The 26,499-nt window shown below is 37.4% G+C and overlaps 1 protein-coding gene across 7 annotated transcripts in view; it reads left to right on the plus strand.

The window, feature by feature from the left end:
* The first annotated feature begins 22 nt into the window (after positions 1 to 22).
* Positions 23 to 26,499, plus strand: part of CCDC15 (coiled-coil domain containing 15) — an 84,221-nt gene continuing 57,744 nt past the window's right edge. For 3 of the 7 annotated variants that reach the window (XM_042904732.1, XM_042904728.1, XM_042904729.1), the window contains exons 1-11: positions 23 to 301; positions 645 to 831; positions 5,931 to 6,080; positions 6,495 to 6,686; positions 13,486 to 13,599; positions 18,239 to 18,361; positions 18,617 to 19,333; positions 19,917 to 20,039; positions 20,284 to 20,406; positions 21,974 to 22,048; positions 22,975 to 23,097. In XM_042904732.1, coding sequence (XP_042760666.1) covers positions 652 to 831; positions 5,931 to 6,080; positions 6,495 to 6,686; positions 13,486 to 13,599; positions 18,239 to 18,361; positions 18,617 to 19,333; positions 19,917 to 20,039; positions 20,284 to 20,406; positions 21,974 to 22,048; positions 22,975 to 23,097 — 1,920 coding nt within the window. In that variant the 5' untranslated portion in view covers positions 23 to 301; positions 645 to 651. Of the gene's footprint in view, positions 302 to 644; positions 832 to 5,930; positions 6,081 to 6,494; positions 6,687 to 13,485; positions 13,600 to 18,238; positions 18,362 to 18,616; positions 19,334 to 19,916; positions 20,040 to 20,283; positions 20,407 to 21,973; positions 22,049 to 22,366; positions 22,490 to 22,974; positions 23,149 to 26,499 lie in introns of all 7 variants that reach the window. The other 4 variants (XM_042904726.1, XM_042904727.1, XM_042904731.1 and 1 more) reach the window with 2 other exon arrangements.

The following is a 26,499-nucleotide window of genomic DNA, read 5'->3' on the forward strand; positions in this document are numbered from 1 at the left end:
CCCGGGGAAGGAATGCAAGACCGGAAGGGGCCGATACATGGCCACCGAAGGGCGGGGCCGGACTGGGCGGGGCCCGGCGGCCCTCCCGAAAGTGGCGGTTTGCTGGAGGCGGTTACCTAGGAATCCCGAGTAGTTTGAATGTGTGGCGACCTGTGCACCGGTGCTTGGTCGGTGCTATCTCAGCAGGAGTGGGACCCCCGAGGCCTAAGAAACAGGCTTTTATCTGGCTCGGGACTCCCCGGCATTCATCGCTTCCCTCCATAACCGGATAGCAGTTCTTTGGACTCAGCCTCAGACCCAGGTTCCCACCCGACCCTACCAGCCCCCTTCCTCTCTGGCTGCTACGGTCGTTCCTCCCTTTCCTCGCGGTGCCACCAGTGGGCACAGTCTTCGTTCCCTCAGTAGATCCCTTTTCTCTCCCCTCTCATCCCCATTCCTTGCACAAGGCAGTCTTTAAAACTTAACGCTTTTCATTTGTTCCCATTTCCTTCTCCAGAATTCTTGTTCTTCGACTGTCTGTCAGGCTACTTACTGCCTCCTCCCAGGTTTCTCTCCTTTCCAGGAGCCTGTGGCTGATGGATTAGGAGATTGAGCTTTTAACGCAGTCGCTTGAAGATTTTAAGCTTCTCCTTTCTCCTATCCAGGGGTCACATGCCAGGAAGGATGGCCCCCCTCAAGAAGCCTCGAAATGCCGCAAGGTTGCCCCTGGCTTTAAACCCCCTGAAGAGCAAGGACGTGTTGGCAGTGCTGGCCGAAAGGAACCAGGCTATAGTGCCAGTTGGGGCCTGGGTGGAACCTGCCTTGCCAGATAGTTCGGAAGTCCCAGCATATGTGAGTGTCAGTTTGATGCAGATGTGGTGGGGTTCCTCCCCTGTTTTTGTTCGTTTGTTTGTTTCTGTTTTTTTGTTTTTTGTTTCTTGTTTTTTCTTCTTCATATTAGCCTTCTCTAATCCCTGGTGCTTAGATAAAGATGAACTGTCTGGGGGATGTCCTTTTATAAATAGTTATGTTCTTGCCTTAGGATTGTAGAACAAACATGTATTTGCCAAAACTGTATTTCACAAACTCTTGATTGCTTGCTGTGCACAAGACATACGCACTGTCTGTATCTTCTGGACACCCTGCAGCTAGTAGGGATGACAGTTGCTGCACTTAATTTAACATGAATTGATTGTTTAGAGTTATGGTAAGTGTGTGATAGAGATTCTGTAAGATTCAGATACAGTAAGAGAATAAGGAAAGAAGAGATTAATTCTGACTGAGATCCTGAGGAAGTTTTAACTATAAACTCCAGGAAGACGCGGACCTTTATATTTTGTTCATTCCTGTCCTGTCATGTAGTAAGTCTCAAGGACATATTTGTGGAATGAATGAGTGTGGAAATATAGCCTATGTTAGTCCTTAAGAAATGAAAATGCTGTAAGTATAGATCGTAGGGAAGCGCATTTCAGGTGAAGGGAAACTTTTGCAAAGTTTACATGTGCGCCTGTTTCCATAATAACTCTCATATGTACTAATTAGCGCAGGAGGACAATTTTGTAAGAAGGTTTTTGATAGTCTTTCACCAAACTGTGCCCCTTAGCTATTTGTTGGAATTTTATCGTGGCACTTACCACATTATATTTATAGTAAGTTGCATGCATGTCTACTTTTCCTGATGGAGTGTGAGCTTCCAGAGCACAAGGGAAAAAAAAAAAATCTCATTTTTTACCATCCCCAACTTTGTCTTAGTGCCTGATAAATATAAGCACTTGGTAAGTATTTATGGAATGCACAAATTGTGTGAGGGTATTCTGCACATATAGACAAAATGCTGAACATGAGACGAAAAATATGAGTGGTCCTTGATCTCAGAGAAGAAATGAGACATGTTTAAAGTAAATTTTAAATAACAAAGCAATTTCATATATTCATTTTATTTTTTTATATGTATGTTCATATATATTCATTTATTCCTCTTCTGCCTATTTCCAGAAAGGATTTGAAGTGTCTAAGTAGTATATGATTAAGTGCTATGATACTTAAGGAAGAAAGGTAGGACTTTGGGTTGATGTGATACAGGCAAGCTTAATGAAGAAATTAGGTAATCAAAGAAGGAGGAAGATTCTCCAATTAAGGAGAATGGGGAGAGTAGGAAGTGAGGGAGGTATATTCAGGATTCTAAGGGTAGATTAGATTGATTGGAGAGGATGTGTAGTGGGATTGTGGAAAATAGGAGCTGTTGGGAACCACAGCTGTAGGGAAATCTTGGATAAGGGATTGACTTCATGCATTGTGTAATATTTACAGACAAATATGGTAAAACAATGTTTTGACTAGGTTAATTGCTTCAAAAATTTTTTGAGGTGAGATATAGATTGGCTTCTGGGGGACGAATTAGGATATAATTGTAACAATTTAGCCATGAAGTATGGCATCAGGACTTGTTTCATGATAAGGAATAGAAAGGGAAAGCTTTAAAAAAGGGTGGTTGAAGTAGGAATGAAAAGGGATAAGTGTAAGAAACACCCCAGAAGAGTTAAGAAGGTTTGGTACAAAGGTATTTTGGTATTTAAGTTATTGACACCTCATTTTCATTGCTCAAATTATGGCATCTTTGTTTCTTTTTAATCTTTATTTATTTTTAAGAGAGTGAGAGAGACAGAGTGAGAGCAGGGGAGGAACAGAGAGAGAGGGAGACACAGAATCCGAGGCAGGCTCCAGGCTCTGACCTGTCAGCACAGAGCCTGACTCGGGGCTGGAACCCACGAACCGTGAGATCATGACCTGAGCTGAAGTCGGACACTTGACCGCCTGAGCCACCCAGGTGCCCCTGGCATCTTTGTAATGTAGCATCAAAATGCCTAAAAACCACCAGAATTTTCTTTTTCTATGTTAAAAAGAATTTAGTCTCATGTTCCCAAACTTTAACTCAAAATATTAGTCTTGGAAAATATATGTCTCCTTTCCCTCACTTACAGAATTTTGATCAGTACCAGTCAACGGCAATTTGATCAAGCATTTCCTAGAACTCTACCAATTTAGTGTGTATAGTCTGGGGAATCCACTCTTATTGACAGATGCAGCTTCTGTCAGCTCAGAATAAATGCTGAATAGTTACTTTTAAAGTGTGGTAGACCTAATACATGCTTATTTTAAAGGGAAACTCTTAATCATTTTTGTTTCAAAGTTTCAAGGAGCCATTGAGATTCCTAAGAATACCATAGCTTCAGACCTCCCCTTCCACTAATTAAATTAGCATCAAAGGACACTGGTATTCTATCAGCATATATGGCTGTCGCATTATTTTATAATTTATCTGATTATCTGTTGTTGTATAGCAAACTGCCCTAGATGTTAGTGGCATAAAGCAAATTATACCGTGTGTCAGGATTTAGAACAGGGCACAGTGAGGATGGCTCGTCTACAACACGATGTCTGAAGCCTCGGTTGAGACAGCTGAAATAGCTGGAGATGTCTGGGACAACTCTACTGGATTCTGGCTATTGGTTGGATTTCTTGTTTCCTCTTCATCTGGCCATCTACTGGGCTGTGATGTCCAGGGTGGCTTTCTCACTCACATGTCTGGCACTGGGCTAGGATGACTAGAATGGCTGCGGGCTTGCTTGGTTGCTTTCTCTTTCCGCATGGTTTCTCTATCTGGCTAGTTTGGGCTTCCTTTCAGCATGGTGGTCTCAGGGTAGAACTCTTATATGGTGGCTCGTTTCCCCTAGGGCGAGCACTCCAAGAGCTGTAGGTGGAAGTTGCTTTAAGACCTTGCTTGAGAAGTCATGGAGCCAATGCTTCTGCCTCATTCTGTTGGATATATACAGAGCCAGACTACAATCAGTATGGGAGATTATTACACAAGAGCGTTGATACTGGGAGGCTTGATTCACTGTGGGGAGAAGGCGAGATCATCTTTGGAGACTACTGTGAATACTAAACATAAGTTTCATCATACGTGAATTATCCAAAAATGTTCTTTGTTTGTTGCGAGAAACACTTCTTTCTATATTGTCCCCTTGGATAGTCCTTAGGGTACAAAAAGTCTATGTCTATGAGAAATTAGTTGTACAATTGAAACAATATCTATTTTTGCTTAAGCCAGTATTTCTCAAATTTATTTGACTCTGGGAATCTCTTAATGTCCCAGAATCTGAGACAATGTTCTTGGGTTCTGATTGCCTTATAAAAATGGTGTTTGCTGAGCAAAATATATTTCTAAAATATGGTATACTCTTACCTTTGGTTTACAGTTGAGATTCACAATTTGGAATCAGTCATACACTAATAAGATGTTCAATAATCTCAGCATGGGGGTAAAAGGGGGCAGACAGACAATGGACATAAAAGAGGCAGGATGGCTTTAATTTTCTGGAGCCTGAGTTAATTTTGGTCAGTTGTTCAGTCTTTACTACATATATCTCTCCTTTGGAATTATTTTACCCAATTGTTCTTTGATATTTGTTTTGTACACTCTATTCCTATGGTATATACTTGTGTAGAATATGGGATAGACTTCTTGGAAAATGTAATTTTTATTGGAATTTAAATTCTTTTCATTTTGAGAGTTAATGATTGCCTTATGAAATATTTGAGGCACTTTTCTGAATTAGAATTTGGAATCACTGTGTTAGAAGAAGGGCTGGATAGGAGTATGATTTTATTTATTTGAAGATCCCTTATGAAAGAGAGACATAGTCAAGAGACAAGCAGTAACAGTATAGGGCATAAGTATTGGAGTCAGAGAGACTTGTAGCTCTGCTGCTTGCCAGCTGTAGGATCTTGGGCTAAAGATGAATCTTTCTGAGCCCCAATTTCCTCATCTTTAATATAAAGAATAAGAATACCTTCTATTGGAGGTAGTTTTAGGGATTTAGTGATATAATGTGGTTAAAGTGCTTGTCTTGTAATAGATCTTTAATAATAATAACTGCTTGGGGCACCTGGGTGGCTCATTGGTTGAGCATTTGACTCTTGGTTTCAGTTCAAGTCATGATCCCAGGGTTGTGGGTTCAAGCCCCGAGTTGGGTTCTGTGCTGAGCATTGAGCCTGCTTAAGATTCTCTCTCTCCCTCTCCTCCTTTTTCCTGCTTGTGCTCTCTCTCTCTCTCTCTCTCTAAAAAAAAAGTAACTGCTTTTAATTATGCCTGTGGTTGTTATTCAAAGCATTCAGAGGAAGTGAATACTGATTAGGGACTCAAATGGGATAAAATGTTCTAGATCGTTTAGAATGTGTTTTAGAATTGAGCATTACACAAATATTGAGTGCCTTTATATTCAAGGCTCTGTGTCATATACTGTAGGAGAAACAAAAGAGGATAAATACATTTCCTGCCCTCACAGTGTACCTAATCTAATGGGGGAGTTGAGAAGTATTACACTCAATGTTAATAAGAATGAGAGGTACTATAGCACAGGAAGCTCAGAGGAAGAACCAATTATGGAAGGTGGTTGGTTATTAGATGGTCTTAAAGAATGAGTACCACCTTTACTTTACTAGATGGAGATGACAGGAAGGTTAAAAATGGAGCATAAATCTGAGTGTGAAGGCATTTTATAATAGGACATGTTTGGTGAGCGGTGAGCAATTTGGTGTATCTGGACTGTTTTATTCATTTTAGAAAATGTGTAACAAGATAGGTTTGAATTGGTTCATTAAGAATTAATGAAGGCAACTTTAGTTGTCAATTCAATGAAAAATTAAGATTTGATTTGAGTACAAAAATTCCAATTTTTAGTTTTTGATTTGGTTTGAGTTCTTGGTACTCAGTAGCTATGTCTAGATTATCAGCTTCTGAACTCCTGTGATTTCCTTACTATACTGGGAATTTTGGATTATAGAACTGAATTATTTTGTTGGGATTGTACCTTGACAGCTTTGTGCTTAAAACAGTCCTAACAGGCAAAACTGCTGACATTTAAGTTTATTTTCTTTCATCTTTCAAGACTTCAGCATATATGATTGAAGAAGAACTAAAGGAACAACTAAGAAAAAAACAAGAAGCTCTGAAGCATTTTCAGAGACAAGTCAAATGCCGAGTAAATCAACAAATCAGGTTGCGAAAAAAGCATCAGCTTCAGAGATCTTATGAAGCAGTAAGTTCAAAAGAGAAACCATATTTTATTCTTATGTTGTTCTGACTCATTTTTTTGTTTTCACCAAATAATCAAAAACAATGTCAGAATTTTGGATTTGGGTTTGAATTTTGGCTTTGCTGCTTGCTAGCTTTGTTACCTTGGGCCTATTACTTCTCTGGACTGTAGTTTCTTTATCTATAAAATGAGGCTATGATATTTGTCTCACAGTGTTGTTAGGAGAATTTGATAGGTAAATTATTAGCACATTAGGGATGCCTGGTAAATATTAGTTTCATTGCTTGCTAAAGCTTTCCTCTTTCTATCCTTGACCATGATTTAAAGTCTTTTGGGCCACTTATAGGCATTATTTGATTGTACTGGCCCGGAGTAGAATCTCACTAGAAGAATCTCACTCTTTCTTCCTTTGTGTAGGCAGAAAAAGAAGGCTCTATAGCCATGCAGTCCTCAGATCCAGCACATTTAACTCCTAAAAGAACAAGTGTTTTTCCAAAGAACTTGAATGCTGCAATTGGAAGTGCTAGGTTACCTCCTTCCCAGGTGCTGGGGGATGGACTAGAAGATAGAGAGAATCAGAATGAATTACTCCAACAACAAGCCCAGGCTGTAAGTACATACTCATTTTATTTATGATTTTCTTTAGATACATGCCATATCTATAATATGAAGTAGAGATTAGGAGGTATCCTACTCAACTTCACTTTTAATTACCTTCTTTTTTTTTACTTTTGTAAAGTGGGGAATAGTGGAATGATGTTTATTTTTTATACATATTCTAAATTTATTTATTTTTGGTAAGACAATTTAGAATCATCTAAAGGAAGCTGCCAAACTCTAGAGTTAAAAACTTATGAGAAACAGCTTTAAGTTAAAGAACATAGATTTTTTTCCCAATTGTACTGGAATTGTGTTATGGGTAAGTTATTGTTTATGGTATCTGGACAGAACTGATTCCTAACGTCTATTGCAAAAAGGTACAGTACATATACAGGGCACTTCATTCATTATTTTTGTCTCTTTTTCCTCATTTCTGTCCTTTAGTCTGATAATCACAATAAATAGATCTATAGGTCAAGTAATAACATAGTAAACTCTTGACATAGAATTAAAAAAAAAGTAACATATCCTAAGTAATTGATTATCTGTTATTTAAAAATTAATCACCATGAGTAGGTTCATCCGCTGAAATCACTTGAGACTGTGCACTCAACTCTCCTTAGTGTACCTGAGCCTTTTGTCCACTCGATACCATATTCTTCAACTCTGCTGTAGGAATTATACTTCATCTTATTTAAAATGTATTTCTAGGGATAGTGAGAGGAGAGCAAAAGTGTAGAAAATGATGATTATGCAAAAATAAAAATTTCGTAACTGCTGACGTGCTTGGTCATAAGTATGAAGGGATTGTATAGTTGTTAGTATAATTAGGGAAAGCTTTATAAGCATATATTATATTGAAATACTTAAAAAATTTTTTTTCTTTGCCCAAACTATGACTTTTTCTTGCCATTTGGTTTGTAGTAATCATTTTAAAAATCATTTTTGTTTCCTTTTTTAAGGTTATGAACAATCTGTTGAGCAAATATTTATTGAATCAGGCACTTCATAAAGTATAAGGGATAGAACATTGATGAAAACAGACACGGTTGTTGCCTTCGTGGTGCTTGTGGCTATAATCCCACCGTAGTGAGGATTTTACTTCATCTGTATAGTATATAAGTAGAACACATCAGTTCACAGATATTTGAATATACTGTGTTTCTTAAACATTGAACGAATGAAATGTGAAATGGGACCCTTTATGGGGGTTTACATTTCCAAGTAGAGATGTAAAGCTGGTAGACCCCAATCTATTAGATAATAATATAGAGATATTTGCTATATTTGATGATAAAGTTGCACTAGGGAATTTCAAAAATTTTTCAGTTCCAAGGAAATATTTCCTGGAAGAGGTGGAATTGAGTTGTATATTTTGAATTGGTAAGGTGAATTGAATTGGTGAATTGAAGAGAATTTTGAGATAGGAGGAACAGTTAAGAGTGTAGATGTATAATGAGCTTGGTATATTTGGGAATAAGTGATGGAACCTTTCTGATTGATAGTTTATAGAGGAGGATGACAGAAAATTGAGGTTACATAGGACGAAATCAGGTTATGAAAAGCCTGAAATGTTACAAAACTAAAAAAAAATTTTATACCGTTTTTTTCTTAAAAGATGAACTACTAAAGAATGTTCAGTGACCTAAACTACTTTAAGCCTATAAACTTTTGCCCAAATAGCATCTTGACATTAGATGCTTTTTAATCTTACTGTTTCTGTTGCAGTTTTTTTTTAAATTTTTTTAAAATTTTTTTAACGTTTATTTATTTTTGAGACAGAGAGAGACAGAGCATGAACAGGGGAGGGGCAGAGAGAGAGGGAGACACAGAATCTGAAACAGGCTCCAGGCTCTGAGCTGTCAGCACAGAGCCACCAGGCACCCCTTTTTAAAATTTTTTAAAAGTTATTTCTGAGAGAGTGAGAGAGAGAGAATGAGAATGTGCGAATGCATGGGAGAGGCAGAGAGAAAGAGAGAATTCCAAGCAGGCTCAGCAGAGAGCCCAACGCAGAGCTTGAACTCAAGACATGAGATCATGATCTGAGAGGAACCAAGAATTTGACACTGAGCCACCCAGCCACTCCTCTGTTGCAGTTTTTATCCACTAGATGTCACTAAGAACTAGACAGTGAGGCATTGTTCAAGCACTAACTCCCTTGATTTATCTAGAAGTGGTTGAGTAAATGGTGAATATAATTCACTTTCTGAATATTGGTGGACTTTTCAGTTTTCGTGTGCCACGGAGTGATAGAACCATAGAATCCTGGAGCTGGAGGGTTTTAAAAGTTCATCTGACATATTGAAATACTTAAGGATGAAATGATTTGATATCTGGGGTATACTTCAAAGTAATATAAGGGTGAAGTGAAGTAAGGCATTATAGATAAAATAAGATGGGCCAGATTGATAATGTTAAAACTGTTTGGGTGTGTATGTGGGATTCATTATAGCTTCTGTCTACTATATGTTTGACATTTCCAATATGTTTGAATTTATTTACATTTTTTAAAATCTTTTTTAAAAAGTTGATCTTTTTTGTTGTTGTTGAGAGAGAGGCAGAGAGAGAAAGAGGGATACAGGGAATACCAAGCAGGCTCTGTGCTATCAGCACAGAGTTTGTGGGGCTCAAACTCATGAACTGTGAGATCATGACCTGAGCTGAAATCAAGGGTCGGATGCTCAACCAACTGAGCCACCCAAGCGCCCCTGAATTTATTTACATTTTTAATTAAATGTTAGAAAAGAGAAGACATTATCTAGTCTAACCTTTCTTTCTCTAAAGAATTCTTTTTATATTGTCTCTAGTTTCTGCTAGAACACTGCCACTGTTGAGCAACTGACCACTTTTTAGGCTATTCATGTTTAGAAGTCTTGAAATTATTACAAGTATTTTATCAATATACTAAGTCAAAATGTTCCTATAATTTTTACCCATTGGGCCTAGTTTTGCACTCTCAAGTAATAGAAAATAAAATACCATGGTCATCTCTAAGACACTTCAGGTATTTGATTATATTTGATTATAGCTATCATTTCTGTCTCTTTTTTTCTTTTTTGTGGGGAGAGAGAGAGTGCGCGCGCGCACATGTGTGTGCACATGGGGGAAGGGGAGAAGGAGAGGGAGAGAGAGAATCTTAAGCAGGCTCAATGACCAGCGTGGAGCCCAACACAGGGCTTGATCTCATGACTGTGAGATTGTGACCTGAGCCAAAATCAAGAGTCAGATGCTTAACCAACTGAGCCTCCCAGGCGCCCCCCATTTTTCTCTTTTGATTCTTACATTCCTAATGCTTTCAGTCATTATAATCTTGGTTGATTTCTTCTGGATGCTATTTAGTTTTTCAAATATGCTCTTTTCAAATATGGCCTTCAAAACTGGATGTAGCCCTGTACCCCAACATGTGATTTTGCTAGGACCTCTCTTATTCTGTACCCCCACCCCAGCCTTCACTTATAATACTTGGTATTACCTACTTGTTCTGAAATAGATAAGATTGGGTACCTAAAGTTAGCCACTATAATCATAAAACTGGAAGAAATTTCAAGTGTTCCCATAAAATAGAACTAGCCTAGCCCCCTGCTTTTGTTCAGACTGATATTTATCTCTAGGGATTGAGTTTCTATTGTGTCCCTTGATAACTTCATTTTGGTTGGGAATCAATGAACAGCTGATCATTGTTTCATTCTCACCATGTAATAATTTTTTTTAAATACACTATTAAGTTTACCACTATTTTCTAGCATGGGATATCTCAGCTTTTTATTTCTCACTGAATCTTTTATTATCTTGTTTTTTATTTTTATTCTCTCTTTGTAATGCAGGCTTTCCAGCTTTTTCAACCCTGGAAATACCAATTAATTTTGGTAATTAAGAAAGATTTAAGCAATGTGAAATAACCTGATAAGTTTTCTTAATCTATCATTGGAAAACTATTGTTTGAGTTAGGCTCTTTGGCTGCAAGACTTCATTTATTTCAAGAACATGCATGGGATGATAATGGCAGAATCAGAAACTCCCTTAAGGAGTCAGAGGAGTTTTTCTGGCTCTGAGGTAGCTCCAGTGATCACAACAGCATAGGTTCTTTGATTTTCACAACTAGTATTTAATCAATAACTTGATTGATTCAGTTGTTCTCATAGGGTGACCCACCTTCCTTATTGTCTGAGGACATGAGACCTTCAGTGCTAAACCTGGACAGTTCCAGGCAAAGTGGGAGTGTTCCCTGTCTCTACACATATGCTTCTCTCTTATTTGCTTAATTTTTCTACTACTGGTATTCTCATCATCACAGCTCTGAAACTTAGGCATACTTATGGCTCCTTTAGCCTCTTTTCTCCAGCTTCGGACCTTTTAGGTTCAGTTCCTGTGTCTGATTTCTCATACTTCCTAGTTCATCATGTAAGATAAGGAATCTTCATTATCCCAGCCTGCCTTTTTATGCAAGATCTAGGTTATTGGTGAGCCTATAGCTTGGGAGGCCCATTTAATAATTTGATTTGTAAAATTCCCCTATTTTCTATATTTTTGTTTAATGCTTATGAACATTGACTTTGGTCCTTGTATTCGTTTTTGTCTGCTGTTAACAAATTACCTCAAACTTAGCGACTTGAAATGACAAATTAATTCTCTTGACGTTCTCGAGGCCAGAAGTCCAAAATCAGTTTCAGTGAGCCAAAATGAAGGTATCAGCAGGGTCTCTTCCACAGATTCTAGGAGAAAATTTGTTCCTCGACTCTTCTAGTTTTTGGTGTCTGCTGGCTTTCCTTTCCTTGTGGTTACATTGTACCAATCACTGCTTCTGTCTTTACATCACCTTCTTCTTTTCTGTATGCCACATCTTCCTCTGCCATCTCTCTCATAAGGACAGTTGGGATGGCATTTAGGGCCCATATGGATAGTCCAGGATTATCTCCTCATCTTAAGATCCTTAATTTAATAATATCTGCAAAGCCCCTTTTTTCTTATAAAGTAACGTTTATAGGTTTCAGGGATCAGGACCTGGTGTCTTTGAGTGTCCATTAGTCAGCCTATTACAGTCCTCATAGCTGGTCCTTGAAAGGGCTTTCGGGTTGAGGTTTGATGAAGGGTTATGGTAATGACAGAGAAATGGAAAGACTATAACGTATATTCCAACTGCTGGACCAGTTGAAATATCCTGCTTAAGGGACTAAAATCAATCTGTGACTCTAATAGAGGTTTGGACTTGTTGGGAGATGTAGATTATGTATCCTTATTTTAAATCTGTTACAACAGCTATTTTGAATCCTTGGTCACATTGTGCAGGGCAATAACATCTACTATACTTGGCAATGAGTAAAAGCAGGCACATTTGTGGCTCTGTATTTTTTATAACTTTAACTGTACATATATCTCTTTTTATAGTATGATTACCTCTATCTTGATCCGTTTAGCCATTCTGCTAACCAAATTTAGAAGTCCTCCTCTTAGGGGTGCCTGGATGGCTCAGTCGGTTAAGCAACCGACTTAGGCTCAGGTCATGATCTCACGGTTCGTGAGTTTGAGCCCCGCATCGGGCTCTGTGCTGACGGCTCAGAGCTTGGAGCCTGCTTCTGATTCTGTGTTTCCCTCTCTCTCTGCCCCTCCCTGGCTTGCTCTCTGTCTCTCTCTCTCTCTCTCTCAAAAATAAACATTAAAAAAATTTTTCTTAAAAAAATAAGTCCCCTCTTAGTAAAATAAAGAGTAATGTTTCAAGCTGATTTCTCTGGTGAGAGGTGTAGACCTTTAGAAGCAAGGACAAAACAGGTGATATGCTGTAGGGAAACTGCACCGGTAGTGAGAGTGTTTTTATCCCTAGCTCACCATTAGTAAAAACCAAAGTGTTTGTTATTTATATCTGTAAATCATAGTCATGATTTACTTTCCAGGGAGAATTGATATCATTAACTTTTACTGGATTGGTTGGAACTGGTCCTGACTTTGCCTTAATTTTACTTTGTAGTATAGGGATATGCTTTTCTTCTACATGATGTAGTGCTTAGCCTAAAACATGGTACTTTGTTCATTTCTGTATTTTCTTTAAGGGAACATTCTGTGCAGATTTGTGAAAAATAAAATAGGCTATGCTCTTCTGAAAAAGAGATCAAAACAGGTGCTTACTGAAATGACCTGGTAGATGTAGGGAATGAACACAAAGTCAATGTATTTAATATTAATACTCATTATCAGCTGTTACTTAGAGTACTTGAAACAAATGGGTTCTGTTGAGATGTTGGAGTTTGTGTTCTGAGTTAACTTAGAAAGACTTCCTGGAAGAAGGGGGGTTTGAGAAAAGACTTTGAATAGCTACAGGTTTCAAATGTTAGGGGTGAAGAAGGGATTCTTGTAAACAGGAAAAAAGGATTTTAGAGGGACTAGGAATGGAGTCCTCTAGCAAGGAGTGATGAAAGTGATTAGGCATGCAAAGACTAGTCGAAGAAATAACTCCTTATTGAGAAGATGGATAGGAGGTAAAGAATGTATTTGCTCATAATTTCTAAAATTATTAATTAAAACTTTTAGGTTCTGATATTTTGTGTACATTCTTAATACAAAGCATATGTTGTTGAAAAATGATTTGAATAACAGCCCTTAAATCAAGTTATGAAATAACAGTATTTTAGAATAATGAAAGTCATGTTGTAAAAGTACTGTCAGCAAACCACAGTCTCCTTTGCAGGTAATCCTCTTGTCTTAGGTCTGGCATTTTTTAATAATAGGGGCCTGTTTTCCTGTTGGAACACTTAGTGAATTTGGTATTAAAACTTTAGCCTGTTTTTGTTTGCTCTTTTTTCCCTTTCCCTGGCAGCTTAGTCAAACCATGAAACAGGCTCGTCACCGACTGGCATCATTTAAGACTGTGAACAAAAAAAATGTGTCAGTGTTTCCAGATGGTAGAAGAAAAACCTTTCCCCACCAAGAGGTAAATTAATTTCTAATAAATTGTTGTAAAAAGTACACATAAATATTTATTTACATCTCAACATTATTTAGAACTGTAAAAATAATTGGAAATAACCTGAAATATCCAATGGTAGGGAATGGTTAAAAAATTATGGTGTATCCATATATAGCTATTGTAAAAAAATATGCTTTCAAAGAATATCTAAAGACAGAAGTGTCTGTGATACAAAATTAAGTGAAAAAAGTAGGATACAAAATTATATACAATATATTCTAAATTAAAAAAAAATTATGCAGCCAATGTTTATAGAATGTCTGTCGTTACCAGGCATTGTTCTAGAAGCAGGAAAAAAAAGATAGACAAAGATCCCTCCAGGAGCATCTGTGCTAGCAGGGAAGCAAATAATAAGCAAATAAATGTAGAATATTTTTCAAACAATGAAAAAATAAAGATAAAGCGATGGGAAGAGAATACTATGTGCAGAGACAAAAGCCTGGAAAGAAATGGACCAAGAGGTTAATACTGATTATTTATGGTTAGTGTTAGTACAGGTGATTTTTATTTTCTTCTCTTGGTTTTCCCTATTTAAAAAATTTTCCATAAAGTATATATTTTACTTTCTAGTTAGGAAAAAATCAGTACTGTTATTTAAAATTTTTTTTTTAATGTTTATTCTTGAGAGAGAGGGAGAGACAGAGCATGAGCAGGGGAGGGGCAGAGCAAGAGAGGGACACAGAATCCAAAGCAGGCTCCAGGCTCTGAGCTGTCGGCACAGAGCCTGATGCGGGGCCTGAACTCATGAACTGTGGGATCATGACCTGAGCTGAAGTCGGACACTTAACCGACTGAGCCACCCAGGAGCCCCAATACTGTTATTATTTAAAAAGAAATTCTTTTGATTCAAAATACAAGGTTAGAGTGAATAATTGGAACATAGATGCAGAGCTAGACTTAAAAGGATATTTAAGGCTATACTTGTAAAATGATATTGTTCTGTGGCTGTTTATTTCAGTGTTCACAGATTTGGATCCTAAAAATAAACTCATGTATTTTCCTGTGTGTACTTAATTTTGGCATGAATATCAAGTTTTGATAGAAAGCATCTAGTAAAATGGACCATCTCATCTTTTTTCTCTCTCTATTTTTTTTGTGGCCCTCATCACCTCTGTCTCTTAGTTCTTTCTTAGTTTTGCTTCCTAGATTATGTATATACGTGTGTGTGTGTGTGTGTGTGTGTGTGTGTGTGTGTGTGTGTGTGTGTTTGGAAAGAAATGGGTATATATATAAATATATATAAAAATGTTTTTGTATTTTTTCTTAAGTATCTCAACACAACCATCAAAAACATTTGTCTTTTATGTATTTGTAATTTGTAGAATACTAATCTATGTTTCCCTCTTCAGTGATAGTAAGATATTTATAGTTAAATATATAAATATATGGTGTGTATCACAAAAGACATTCCATCCCAGGTACGTTTAGTATGGTTACCCTTTTGTAGCATTGTCTTGTTAGGACTCTCAAGATAGAATTTCTTTTGTACCAAACTTCTCAGTGGCTTGGTTTTTGGACGGTTTTCATACTATGGATTTGGCGACTGTAGTTTGTGCCAGTACTGACTTCAGAGTAGTATTAGAATGAAGTGATTGGACACATTCTAGCAAACCAGAAAAAAAAGGGTTATCAGATCCTAGAGACTGATATTTTATGTTGTGTGGAATATGTTCAAACCTTTCAATTGATGCTTTTCCAGAAAAAGTACTGAAATAAATACTTATCCAATAGAGGGAGAAGGATTAAGTCTGAGGTAACATCCTTCTATAAACCAGTTTTATATGTCAAAGATGCCATTTAAATGTAATTCATGATGATGATGATGATGATGTATTCAGACTTTCTGCTTATTGCTTCCAAAGAATACATGTGTATTTTTCAGCTAGAACATTGGAAACATATCTCCATAGAAATGAGAATGATCTAAGAAATTAGTGAAAATTTTCACATTTCTTATATCATGTATGTGGTTGTTCCCTCAATTCTGAATAGTTTTCTACCCCCTCAGTTTTGTGAAGTGGAAATCTGCCAGTCAGAAAGGACACAATCTGTAACCTGGTTGAACTCTTGTTTCATTTCCTTGTTAGACTTATTTTTACTGACCTTAGAATCTGTCTGGTTGTTTTTGTTCTTCCAGATTTGGAGGTACAGTTAGAAGATATACTTGCTTGCCCACTGTTGGGTCACTAAGACAAAATCATAAGCCTCCTAAAATTGTTACTGGCTGGTATAGGAACAAGTGGTCATTTATAAAGTTAATATATTCTCCTACCAGCATATTTCCTTCCATATGTTTGATGTGTGAGTGATTTATTTGTAAATCTGAGGTAGAACTAACTACTTGTTTTTCTTTATTCTATGTTAAACCACCCTAATCTGTTAAAATTACTCCAGATCTTTCACGAAAACTCAACCCAGTATCATAAGCATATTACTTTCTCTAGACCATTTATTTCTGTATCATTTTTTCTTTCTTTCTTTCTTTCTTTCTTTCTTTCTTTCTTTCTTTCTTTTTTGTTTTTTTAAGAAAGCATTTTGTAGGGAACCATCATCCCTCAAGATAAATATAGGAACAAAAGAACAGTTGCTCTTTAAGTTCCATCAAGGCCTTTGGACTTTTAACTACTTTGCATTACCAGAAATTTATAGAAAATCAGGGAGGGAAATGTAGAGTAGAGGGGGGAAAAATGGCTTGTTAGAGCCATCCACAGCTAATTAAGGTTGGGTTTAAGGATTAAAATTCTAATGTCCAGTAGTGTTTTTTTTCTAACAGTTTTATTGAGATATAATTTATATACTATACTATTTACCAGTAGTGTTTTTTCCTAACAGTTGTATTGAGATATAATTTATATACTATACTATTTACCCACTTAAAGTATACATTTCAGTTATTTTTAGTGTATTCACAGGTTTGTGCAAATGTCAACATAATCTAATCTTTATAACACTTCCTTAACCCTAAAAGAAACCCTATTCTCATTAGCCATCACTTTCTGTTCCCTCCCTTTCCCTACCCCCAGTCCTAAGCAACTAATCTACTTTCTGTCTCTATAGATTTGCTTATTCTAGACATTTCATATAAGTGGAATCATATATATAATATATGGTCTTTTGTGACCTGGCTTCTTTTGCTTTGCCTAATGTTTTCAAAGTTTATTGTAGAATGTGTCAGTACTTCATTCCTTTTTTATTGCTGAATAATATTCCTTTTATATCTATATCACATTTGGTATATCCATTCATCAGTTGATGGACCTCTTGGCTTTTATGAATAACTGTGCTACAGACACTTGTGTACATGTCTTTGTGTGGGCATTCTTTTTTTTAGTAGTGGAATTTGGAGGTTATAGGGTCACTCTATGTTTAACCTTTTTAGAAACTGCCAAGCTGTTTTTCATTAGCAATATATGTGGGTTCCAATTTCTCCACATCCTCTCCAATACTTACTATTGTCCATCTTTTTGATTATTGCCATCTTAGTGGTATGAAGTGATATCTCACTGTACTTTTGATTTGTGTTTTCCTGATGACTTATGATCTTGAGTATCTTTTCATGTGCTTATTGCCCCATTTATATGTCTTGTGGAGAAAGTGTCTATTCTAATGTGGTGGTGTCCATTTTTTGATTGAGTTATTTGTTTTTTCATTATTGAGTTATAAGAGTTCTTTATATATTCTGGATACATGTCCCTTATGAGATATATGATTTACAAATATTTTCTCCTATTCTATAGATTGTCACATTTCACTTTCTTAATGCTATCATTTGTACAAAATTTTTTCTTTTGGTGTAGTTCAATTTATCTATTTTTTCTTTTGTTGCATGCTTTTGATTTAATACCTAATAAACCATTGCTTAATCTTTTTTTTTTTAAGTTTGTCTATTTATTTGTTTTGAGACACACACACACACATACACATAGAGTGCGTGAGCATGGGAGGGGCAGAGAGAGGGGGAGAGAGAAAATCCCAAGAAGGCTCCCCACTACAGGACTTGAACCCACAAACTGTGAGATCATGACCTGAGCTGAAGTCAAGAGCCAGACACTTAACTGGCTGAGCCACCCAGGCACCCCAACCATTGCTTAGTTTCAAGTCATCAATATTTTCTACCATGTGTTCTCCTAAGAATTTTATAATTTTAGTTCTTACATGATCTATTTTCAGTGAATTTTTATATGTGGTGTAAGGAAGTGTTTTAAGTTAATTCTTTTTGCATATGAATAACCACTTGTCCCAGTACCATTTGTTGAAAAACTATTCTTTCTCCATTGAATTTTCTTGGCACTCTTGTTCAAAATCAGTTGACTGTAAATGTGAGGGTTTATTGATGTCTTAATATTGTCTTCGGAGATCCATGAACATGGGATGCTTTTCCACTTATTTAGATATTTTTAAATTCTGTTCAACAGTGTTTTATAGTTCTCAGTATATAGTTTATACTTCTTTTGTAATATCTTGTTTTTATAATATTTGATTATATTGACCTACTTCCTAAATTATATTAAAAGTGTGCTGAAGCCTAGGATTTTATTGTAATTAACATTGTTTCTACCTGTAATAGATATTTCTTTTTTCATTTTGATTGTGTGTTTTGTAGGAACCTGACTCTGAGGAATCTTCATCTATTTTGATAGATAAAAAAGGGAGAGAAAATTTGTTTTGGGGAGACCAACAGGATCTCCTTTCTGAAGACAGGGACAAACCTTTCAGCAGAGTTCAGGTAAAGCTGAGTAAAAGGAGATAGTATGATAGAAATTAAACTAATTGTGATTTGGACTAGGGATGCCAGTATTGTACTGGTTTGGGATTATAGATTTTGGTTTTGTTAAGTTGAGCAAAGATCCTGATTTCCATTTTATTATAGTAATTTGTTTGACCACTATATCTTTTTGAGATTATTTTAGGAGTCTTATGGAAAACCTAGAGTGTTGCTACTACCTGGCATTCTATATTTGATGTTTATGTTCACTTTTAGAAAGCACAATTCAAAAATCCATTATTTGCTGTGATGAAAGAGGAAGAGCAAAAGCAGTTAGATCTTCAAGGCCTTCAGGATATTCTGCCAGAAGCCCAGGATTATCTTCCAGAAGCCCAAGGTGATCTGCTGAAAATCCAGGGTGATTTGACAAGAGTCCAGAGTGTTGAGCTAGAAGCTAAGAGTATTGAGCCAAAGGTCAACACCCAGGTTGTTGAAGTGGAAGGCCAAGCCACTGAGCCTGAAGCCCAGGCCATTGAGCCTGAAATCCAGACCGTTGAGCCTGAAGCCCAGGCCATTGAGCCTGAACCCCAGGCTGTTGAACCTGAAGCCCAGGCCACTGAACCTGATGCCCAGGCTGTTAAGACAGAAACTCAGGATATTATGCCAGAAGCCCAGAATATTGAACTAGAAGATGGGAGTATTGTATCTGAAGTCCAAGATTTGCTACCCAAAGAACAGTGTGTTCTTCCCACAGACCAGAATGTTCTACTCAGATGTCAGGACCAGGACTTTCTACCTAAAAACCAGGTTTTTCTACCCAAAGACCAGAATATTCTACCCAAATGTCAGGACCAGCATGTTCTCTCCGAAGACCAGAATATTCAGTCCAAATTTCAGGACCAGGATTTTCTACCCAGAGACCAACACCAGCATTTTCTATTCAGAGACCTGTGTGTTCTCCCCAGAGCACAGGATTTTCCACCCAGAGATCAGGTAAAATAGAGTGGAAAGGAGATATAAGAAGAAAAAATAGCCAGTTAAATTTTGGAGTGGGGTTTGGAAGGACTCAATTGCAGCTGATTTGGAGAGTCATAGTTGGAAAAAGTAGTCTTCTCATTAATTTCTCAAAAGTCTAGGGTTCTCATTAAGTGTTAAAGTATTAACAGCATATTACCCCTGTCTGGACAATTTACTTTTTTTTTTTTTTTTAAATCTTCATATTAGGGAAAATATTCTGGCAGCCATTATCTGCTTTGACACCTGAAAGATGGAAAAAGGCATGGCCCACAAGTGTGCCAACAGTTATCTTTTACTATTTAGGTTCCAGCGCCGGCCCTCTACCAGAGATCAGTTAGACCGAAAATAAGAAGAAAGGGATCAACAGGAAGTAATTATATAGGGTCATAACTGGATGTGTATGGAATAGAGTATATAATGTTTTCTTTTATTCCATACCATGTTAAGTTATATTCTGACCTCAGTTCATTCCAGAATTCTCACCACAGCCTAAAGTATTATTGGTTAACTTGTCTTTCTTAAATGAACAATTGATATTTTGTGTTTGTTCTTTTTTTAGAAGGCAAATTTGAAGCAGCCAGCATCAATTTTGACAGACAGGAGAGGGAGAGAGGCGTTTCCTCTGGATGTCCATCAGGATCTTCTACACAGCAGTCAAGATCAGACCTCCATCAGGGACAAGGTAGAATAGAAAAAGGAGAGAGACCAGCAGGAGCTGAATTGTTCTGGGTTTAGTTTGGAACTTGCAATGGTTGTTTTCAGCTAGACTTCAAAAATGACAAAAATCATGGCTTTCTGTTTTATTCCATATTTCACATTATCTTGAGTTTAAACAATTACTGTAAGGCTTTCAATAAAGTCTGTAGTATTACTAGCATATTACTTCCACTGGGCAATTTATAATTAATGTTTTTGTTTTCTTTTAGAAAGTACGCTTCAAGGAGTCATATTCTGATATGTCAAGTGAGAAAGGGAGAGAAGGCTTTTCCCTGGCAAGTTATCAGTACCTGCCTCCTAAACTCCAGGACTATACCTTCATCAGAGATCAGGTAGAGCAGAATAAAAAGGAAATAAACAGGAGATAAAGTAACTGGGTTTTATACATTCTCAGTAATTGGTAATGTGAAGTATAGAATCAGGTGCAAAAGACCCTGGTCTAGTGAATGTATCCAATCAAATCAGTTCTGTCATTTGGAAGGTTGATAAATCACATTCATATTCTTAGTGTAGAATCAGACCATTTCAGTTTACTAAGATGATGCTACAACTTCTGCTGAAGCCCACAGTATTACCATAAACATACTGTCCCTGCGTGAATAGTGCAGGAAAAAGTGGCAGATCCTAAATTACTAAACATGAGGGGTTTGTCAGACTCTTCTGTTCATGGCTTAGGATTACAAATTCAGGTCTACAGCGTTGAGCTAAACGTGTTACATCCTTATTCAAGTCCAAATGTATCAGAATATCCTCACCTGGTACCATTTCCCTGGAGTTCTCACCAAAGCCTACAATATTAGATTAGCACATTGCCCTGGTCAGATGATTTGTTTTCTGTTTTTATTCCTTTAGAACATGTTTCTCAAGGAACTGCCATCTTTTATGAGAGCAGAGAGAGTGAGTGATGAATTGCCTCTGGAGTACTATCAGTATGTTAAACCTAAAGCCAGGACTGAGCCTCTCCTAGAGAACATGTAGAGCAAAAACAGTGGGAGGACTATCTCCTTCCTGAAATAGTAACAGAAAATTACTTAAAATTGGGGTTGGAGCTTATCAAGCTAGTTTGCATGTAAGCTACATAGAAATAAAGCTGCTGGAGGGAAGATAAGAGCATAACATCTTCAGTTATTTTGAAATGTGCCAGACCTAAAGTCTGTCCAGGTGAGAAAGCATACCTCTGTCATTGGGGTTAACCAAGAGACAGGGTTTATGTAATATTGATTGGTTAACAGTAAATCGTTCTTTGTAAACTCATATCCTGGAGGCTTATTTGGCTTTCTACATTTAGTCTCGTAAATACTGAAGGGCTTCTACTCTTGACCAACTGAGGCAGTACACCAAAACCAGGCATCCAGTTTGCAAACCAGTTATGATGAAGGGCAAAACAAGCTGTTTGCCACCTCAGAACTTCCTGAACCTCTAGTGTTTGTGCATGCAGTTACTGGGGACATTGAGTAGGAGTACTTGTGGAAATGACACAAGCTTGTGTTCTGGCTGTACCTTGGGAAAATGTTAGCATCATTATAAAAATACTGCTTTGTTGCCTTATCTGCTTCCATTTGTTGAATAAGGGGATACCCCATGCAAAAAAAAAAAAAAAAGGTACCAGAATAATCTGGGATTTGCTTTCAAATAGTCCAGGAAAAAAAGTGGCAAAAGAGATAGATGGAAAAAAAACGTTACTAATTATTGAAGTTGGGGGATGGGTATCTTGGGATGCATTATACTATTTTCTTTCCTACTTTGATTTATGTTTGGGAATTTTGTACTAACAGATGGAAGCACACGTACACACCAGTTCTGTTATATTATCCTCTGCTAGTATCATTATTTTGGATTTGTCAGTGATGTCTAAAATCATTTCTGCTTACACAGTTTTATATTTTGTTTTTCCTTTAGAACAAGTGTCTCAAGCAACCTGCCTCTTTTGAGAAATGGGAGATTGAAAGAAGAATTGTTTCTGGAGTGCCATCGGTATGTTTCACCCAGTGTTTAAGACCTAGCCTCTCTCAGGGAATAAGCAGAGCAGAGTAGAGTGAGGAATAAGTAGCAGAGAATAAATTGCTTAGGTTTTGGCTCAAATTTAATAGGGCAATATAGTAACTGTTTAGGGATTTAGTGTTAAGGTCAGTATTAATGGGCAAAGCTGTGATGTCCTCTTGTTCTGTGATGTATCACACCATTCTGACCTGTTGAAACTGCTTCAGGCCTCTTTACTGAAGCTTTTACTATTGCCCCGTCATGATGCTCCTGCTTAGGCAATTGATATTCAGTGTTTACGGTGTCTTTTAGCACAGGAGCTATGGGCAGGCCTTACATAATTTGACAGATGAGAGATGGAGAAAGGAGTTATTTCCAGAGTGCTGTGAATATGTTTTACATGATATCCAGGATCCACGTTCTGCCAGAGAACAGGTAGAGGAGAGTATAATAAAAAGTAAACAGCAGAAAGTAAATTAGAGTTTGATCTGGGCTTGCCAGAGCTTTGCTTCTAACAACAGTGCTGCAGCTGCTGCTGGTGGTATTCTCTCTTACTCATACTGTCAATAATATTGCCAATAATATTATGAAAAGCAGCTTACATTCATTAAGCACTTTCCATAATTAAAATAGTTCTAGAACTTTGTGTCCATTGTCTCATTTCTCATTTTGACAATAACCTGGGAGATAGATACTATTATCCTTGTTTTATGGATGAAGAAGCTTATGGATGATTTCTTCGTGAATACAGTTAAGATCCATAATAGTGGCAGGAAGTGTAATGCATACTCATATGCATAACGTATCAGATTATTCTGACCTGCATGGAGTACGTCAGGGCTATCACTGCAGCCTACAGTACTTTTACTAGCATTATTTAACTGCTCGCATGCTTTGGTGAGTGCTTTTGTATGTTTTAGACCTTATGCTTCAGGCAGCAGCCGTCTGTTGGGACAGCAGAAAGATGGCAAGAGGATTTGTTTCTGGATGGCCATCAGCAACTTCCACCCAAGCACCAGAGAGAGGCTTCCAGCAGAAGACAGGTGGAGTATGAGTAATGGAATTTAGACAGGATTGGGCTGCAAGTGCTCAGGGTGAGCAAAAAGCAGATTCTTGTTTTATTTCATAGTGTGTAGAACCTATCCTGACATAAGATTACTGCTCTCACTGAAACCTTGGGTATTGTCAGGGGCACTTGTTGCCTGTTGGAAAAGCTATATTTTATATATACATTCTTTTAGAAGAGGTGTTGTTTCTGGTGTGAGAGGGGAAGAAATGAGTGGTTTCTGAGGGAGAAGGGGCAGGAGAATCTTCTACCCATTGATCAGGCCTAGATCTCTGTCAGTAAGTTGGGAGAGCATAAGATGGGATCACCAAGAAATAAACTGTTCAGAGTTCAGGCTAGAGCTTGTTAGGGTTTATATATATAAGCTAAGCTTTGATGTACTGAGTTAAGATCTATAGTTTTTCAAGAAAATGTTACAATATTCTGGCCTACTAAGATTTTTCCATGGTTTCGTGAAGTCTAGTTTATTCCCACTAGAATTTACCACTGTCTGGATAATTTCTATCTTGTGGTTGTATGTTATTTTAACAACAGAGCCTTCAGGCACCTGGTGTTGTTAGGATATATAAAACAGATAAAAAGACATTTCCTTTTGGCCTTTTTAAGAGAACAAGAAGAAAAGGAGAAGAAAGGCAGAAAGTAGGATTTGGGCTGAGGTTTTCAGGACTAAACTTTTAGCAGCTCTTTTGTAATTTTTAGTTTGGGTCCATGAAGTTGGCCTAGAGGGATGCTGTCATGTTTTATTCTACACTGTCATGTATTCTGAAGTATGCCAGGTTCTTTCCTACCTCAGGTCTGTTGCATATGTTTTTTTCCTTTATCTGGATAGCCATCTCTTTTTTTCTTCACAAAGCTGGTCCCTTCTCTTCCTTGAGGCTTCAGCTTAAAAGTTATCTCCTTAGAGGGGCGCCTGGGTGGCTCAGTCAGTTAAGCGTCCAACTTCGGCTCAGGTCATGATCTCACGGTTTGTGGGTTCGAGCCCCATTTTGGGCTGTGTGCTGACGGCTCAGAGCCTGGAGCCTGCTTTGGATTCTGTGTCTCCCTCTCTCTCTTCCCCTCCCCTGCTCATGCTTTGTCTCCCTCTATCTCTCAAAAGTAAATGAAAATGTTAAAAAAAATAAAAGCTCCTTAAAAAAAACTATCCCGACCACCTTGTCAAAAATAGGTCTCCCTTCTGTTTTTTCTATCCTTGCATTCTCTTTCCTTCTCAGTACACAAAACAATTTGTAATTATTTATTCATTTAACATGTTTTCCACTGGTGTGTAAGCTTTATGAGGAGAGGTACCACACCTGTTTTTTTTACCAATATATGGACAGCCTTTAGAATATGGTGCCTGGTACCTGATGATCTCTTGCTAAATATGTTTTGAATGAATTAGTTAATCAATCAAACATTTATTTATCACTTTGTTAGGTGTTAGCCATTGGTTAAGCACTAAATATCAAAGACACAATTGTGAATCAGAACTCAAATTTCAGACAGTCTAAAGAAGAGAGACTGACACCTAAGCAGATGATTACTAAGTAACATGACTGAAGGTAGAAGGTGCAGAGGGCATTAACTGAACACAAAAGAGGGGTACCTAACCCTGATCATTTGATCGAGGGTGCTGCCAAGTGGTCAGAACCTCTTCTTCATGTCCTTCTGCCATACAAGCCCTGAAAATCCTCACCCCTGGATCCGTCCTTTACCTTTTTAGGCTCCCAAAATAATCCTGCCTTATTGGAAAAAAACATTTCAATAGTGTAGATTTAGATCACATTCATACTTAGGGCTTAGAGTCACAGCTGGGTCCCTTGTGCCGCTTAGCATTTTGTCAGCTCCCTCTTCCTATGGGCCACACTTACAACTGTAAACCTTAAATACTTCTTAAGTTCTTACTGTGTCCCCATACTCTCAGACTTGTCATGAAGAAAATAGAAGCCATCACGCAATTACTCCCTCAGTCATTTGCTTTCTTGCCATTCTTACCTATTCCTGCTATCTCAGAAGAAGAGTTAACTGTCTTTGGACCATATTCTGGATTCTTCTGCCACCTTTTCTTCTGGATCCAATTTTGAATATTATACTGTGAGACTCTGGCTACTGATGAAATCCTCTGAAGAATGTTATTTGTTTCTTTGTTCTAGTAGGCAATCAACCTGGTTTAAACTTATACTATAAGTTCTTTCTCACTTCCTGTGAATAGGGTCTTTAATGTTTGATTCTCAGAGCCTTCATTATACTCCTTTAGGTCCATCCCATGCATGCCCAGCTTAGGGGTGATTTGGGGGTGTATGCCAATTCATACACAGATTTAAGGAATCCACTTTTCTAGCTCATTCTTCTTCAGGATAAGAAGAATGAGCCCCCTATACTCTCCCCCGATACCATGGGCCACATTTCCTGGAGTTCTTAATTAGAAACAGAGACAAAATTAGAGAGACAGAGAGACAGGTCCATAGTGAGCTTACTCTTTGCCCAGTGCTGGAAGTCCAGTTTTTCTTACTGTTTTGAAAGCAGAAAATGTTTCCATTTTTATTGTAGCAAAAGTAAACACAAATAAACAAAAAGAAAAAATAACCAAAAATTCCAGAGATGACTACCATCAGCCACTGTTGTGTATAATTTTCAGATTTTATCTATAACAAATAGATAAATAGCTTTAAACATAAGAGCTTGAATGAAATAATATAATCGATTCTTGTTATGATAGTTATATAAAGTTGCCACACACACTGAATTGGTGAATGCTGAGCCAATGTTGCTAGGGAAGATAACAGAGTTAGGTTTTTGTGAGCTTCTGATCATAACATTTTGGTCACTGATCAATACCTAACTTTATTTTATGTGAATTTCTGTTCAGAGATACCTTATTTAATATATGGTGTTGACTCATTAACATTGGACTCAGGGCCAATAACACTATAGCCCATTCCTGAATGACGCTTATCTAATACATGTATTTTCTCCATAAGGCACATCACAGCCTTCTTATGCTCAGGAATACTGGATAGTACTTCAGCATTGTGCTTGGGAACCATTTTAAACAGCAAAATCACCAACAAAATGCACAAAAATGCAAAAACCTGGGCACTAAATAGACCTTGAAAAGAATACTTGTTTACAGTATGAAGGCTGAAACAAAAAGAACAAAAAGCATCACCTTGTTTGACCTTAGCTGGCAACATGCACATCTGGTGACTCAAATTTTTCACAGCTCTGTACATGTCTGCAGATGACCATAAAAGCATTGCAAGTGTTAATTTTGGGATTACAAACAAATTTTAGTGAATAGGCAAATTCACAGATAAGGTGTGTGGGATTTTGAGAAATGAGTGTAATTCACATACCATATAATTAATCTAAAGTATACAATTCAGGGGCGCCTGGGTGG

Source organism: Panthera leo, chromosome D1, assembly GCF_018350215.1.
Source record: "Panthera leo isolate Ple1 chromosome D1, P.leo_Ple1_pat1.1, whole genome shotgun sequence".
NCBI lineage: Eukaryota > Metazoa > Chordata > Mammalia > Carnivora > Felidae > Panthera > Panthera leo.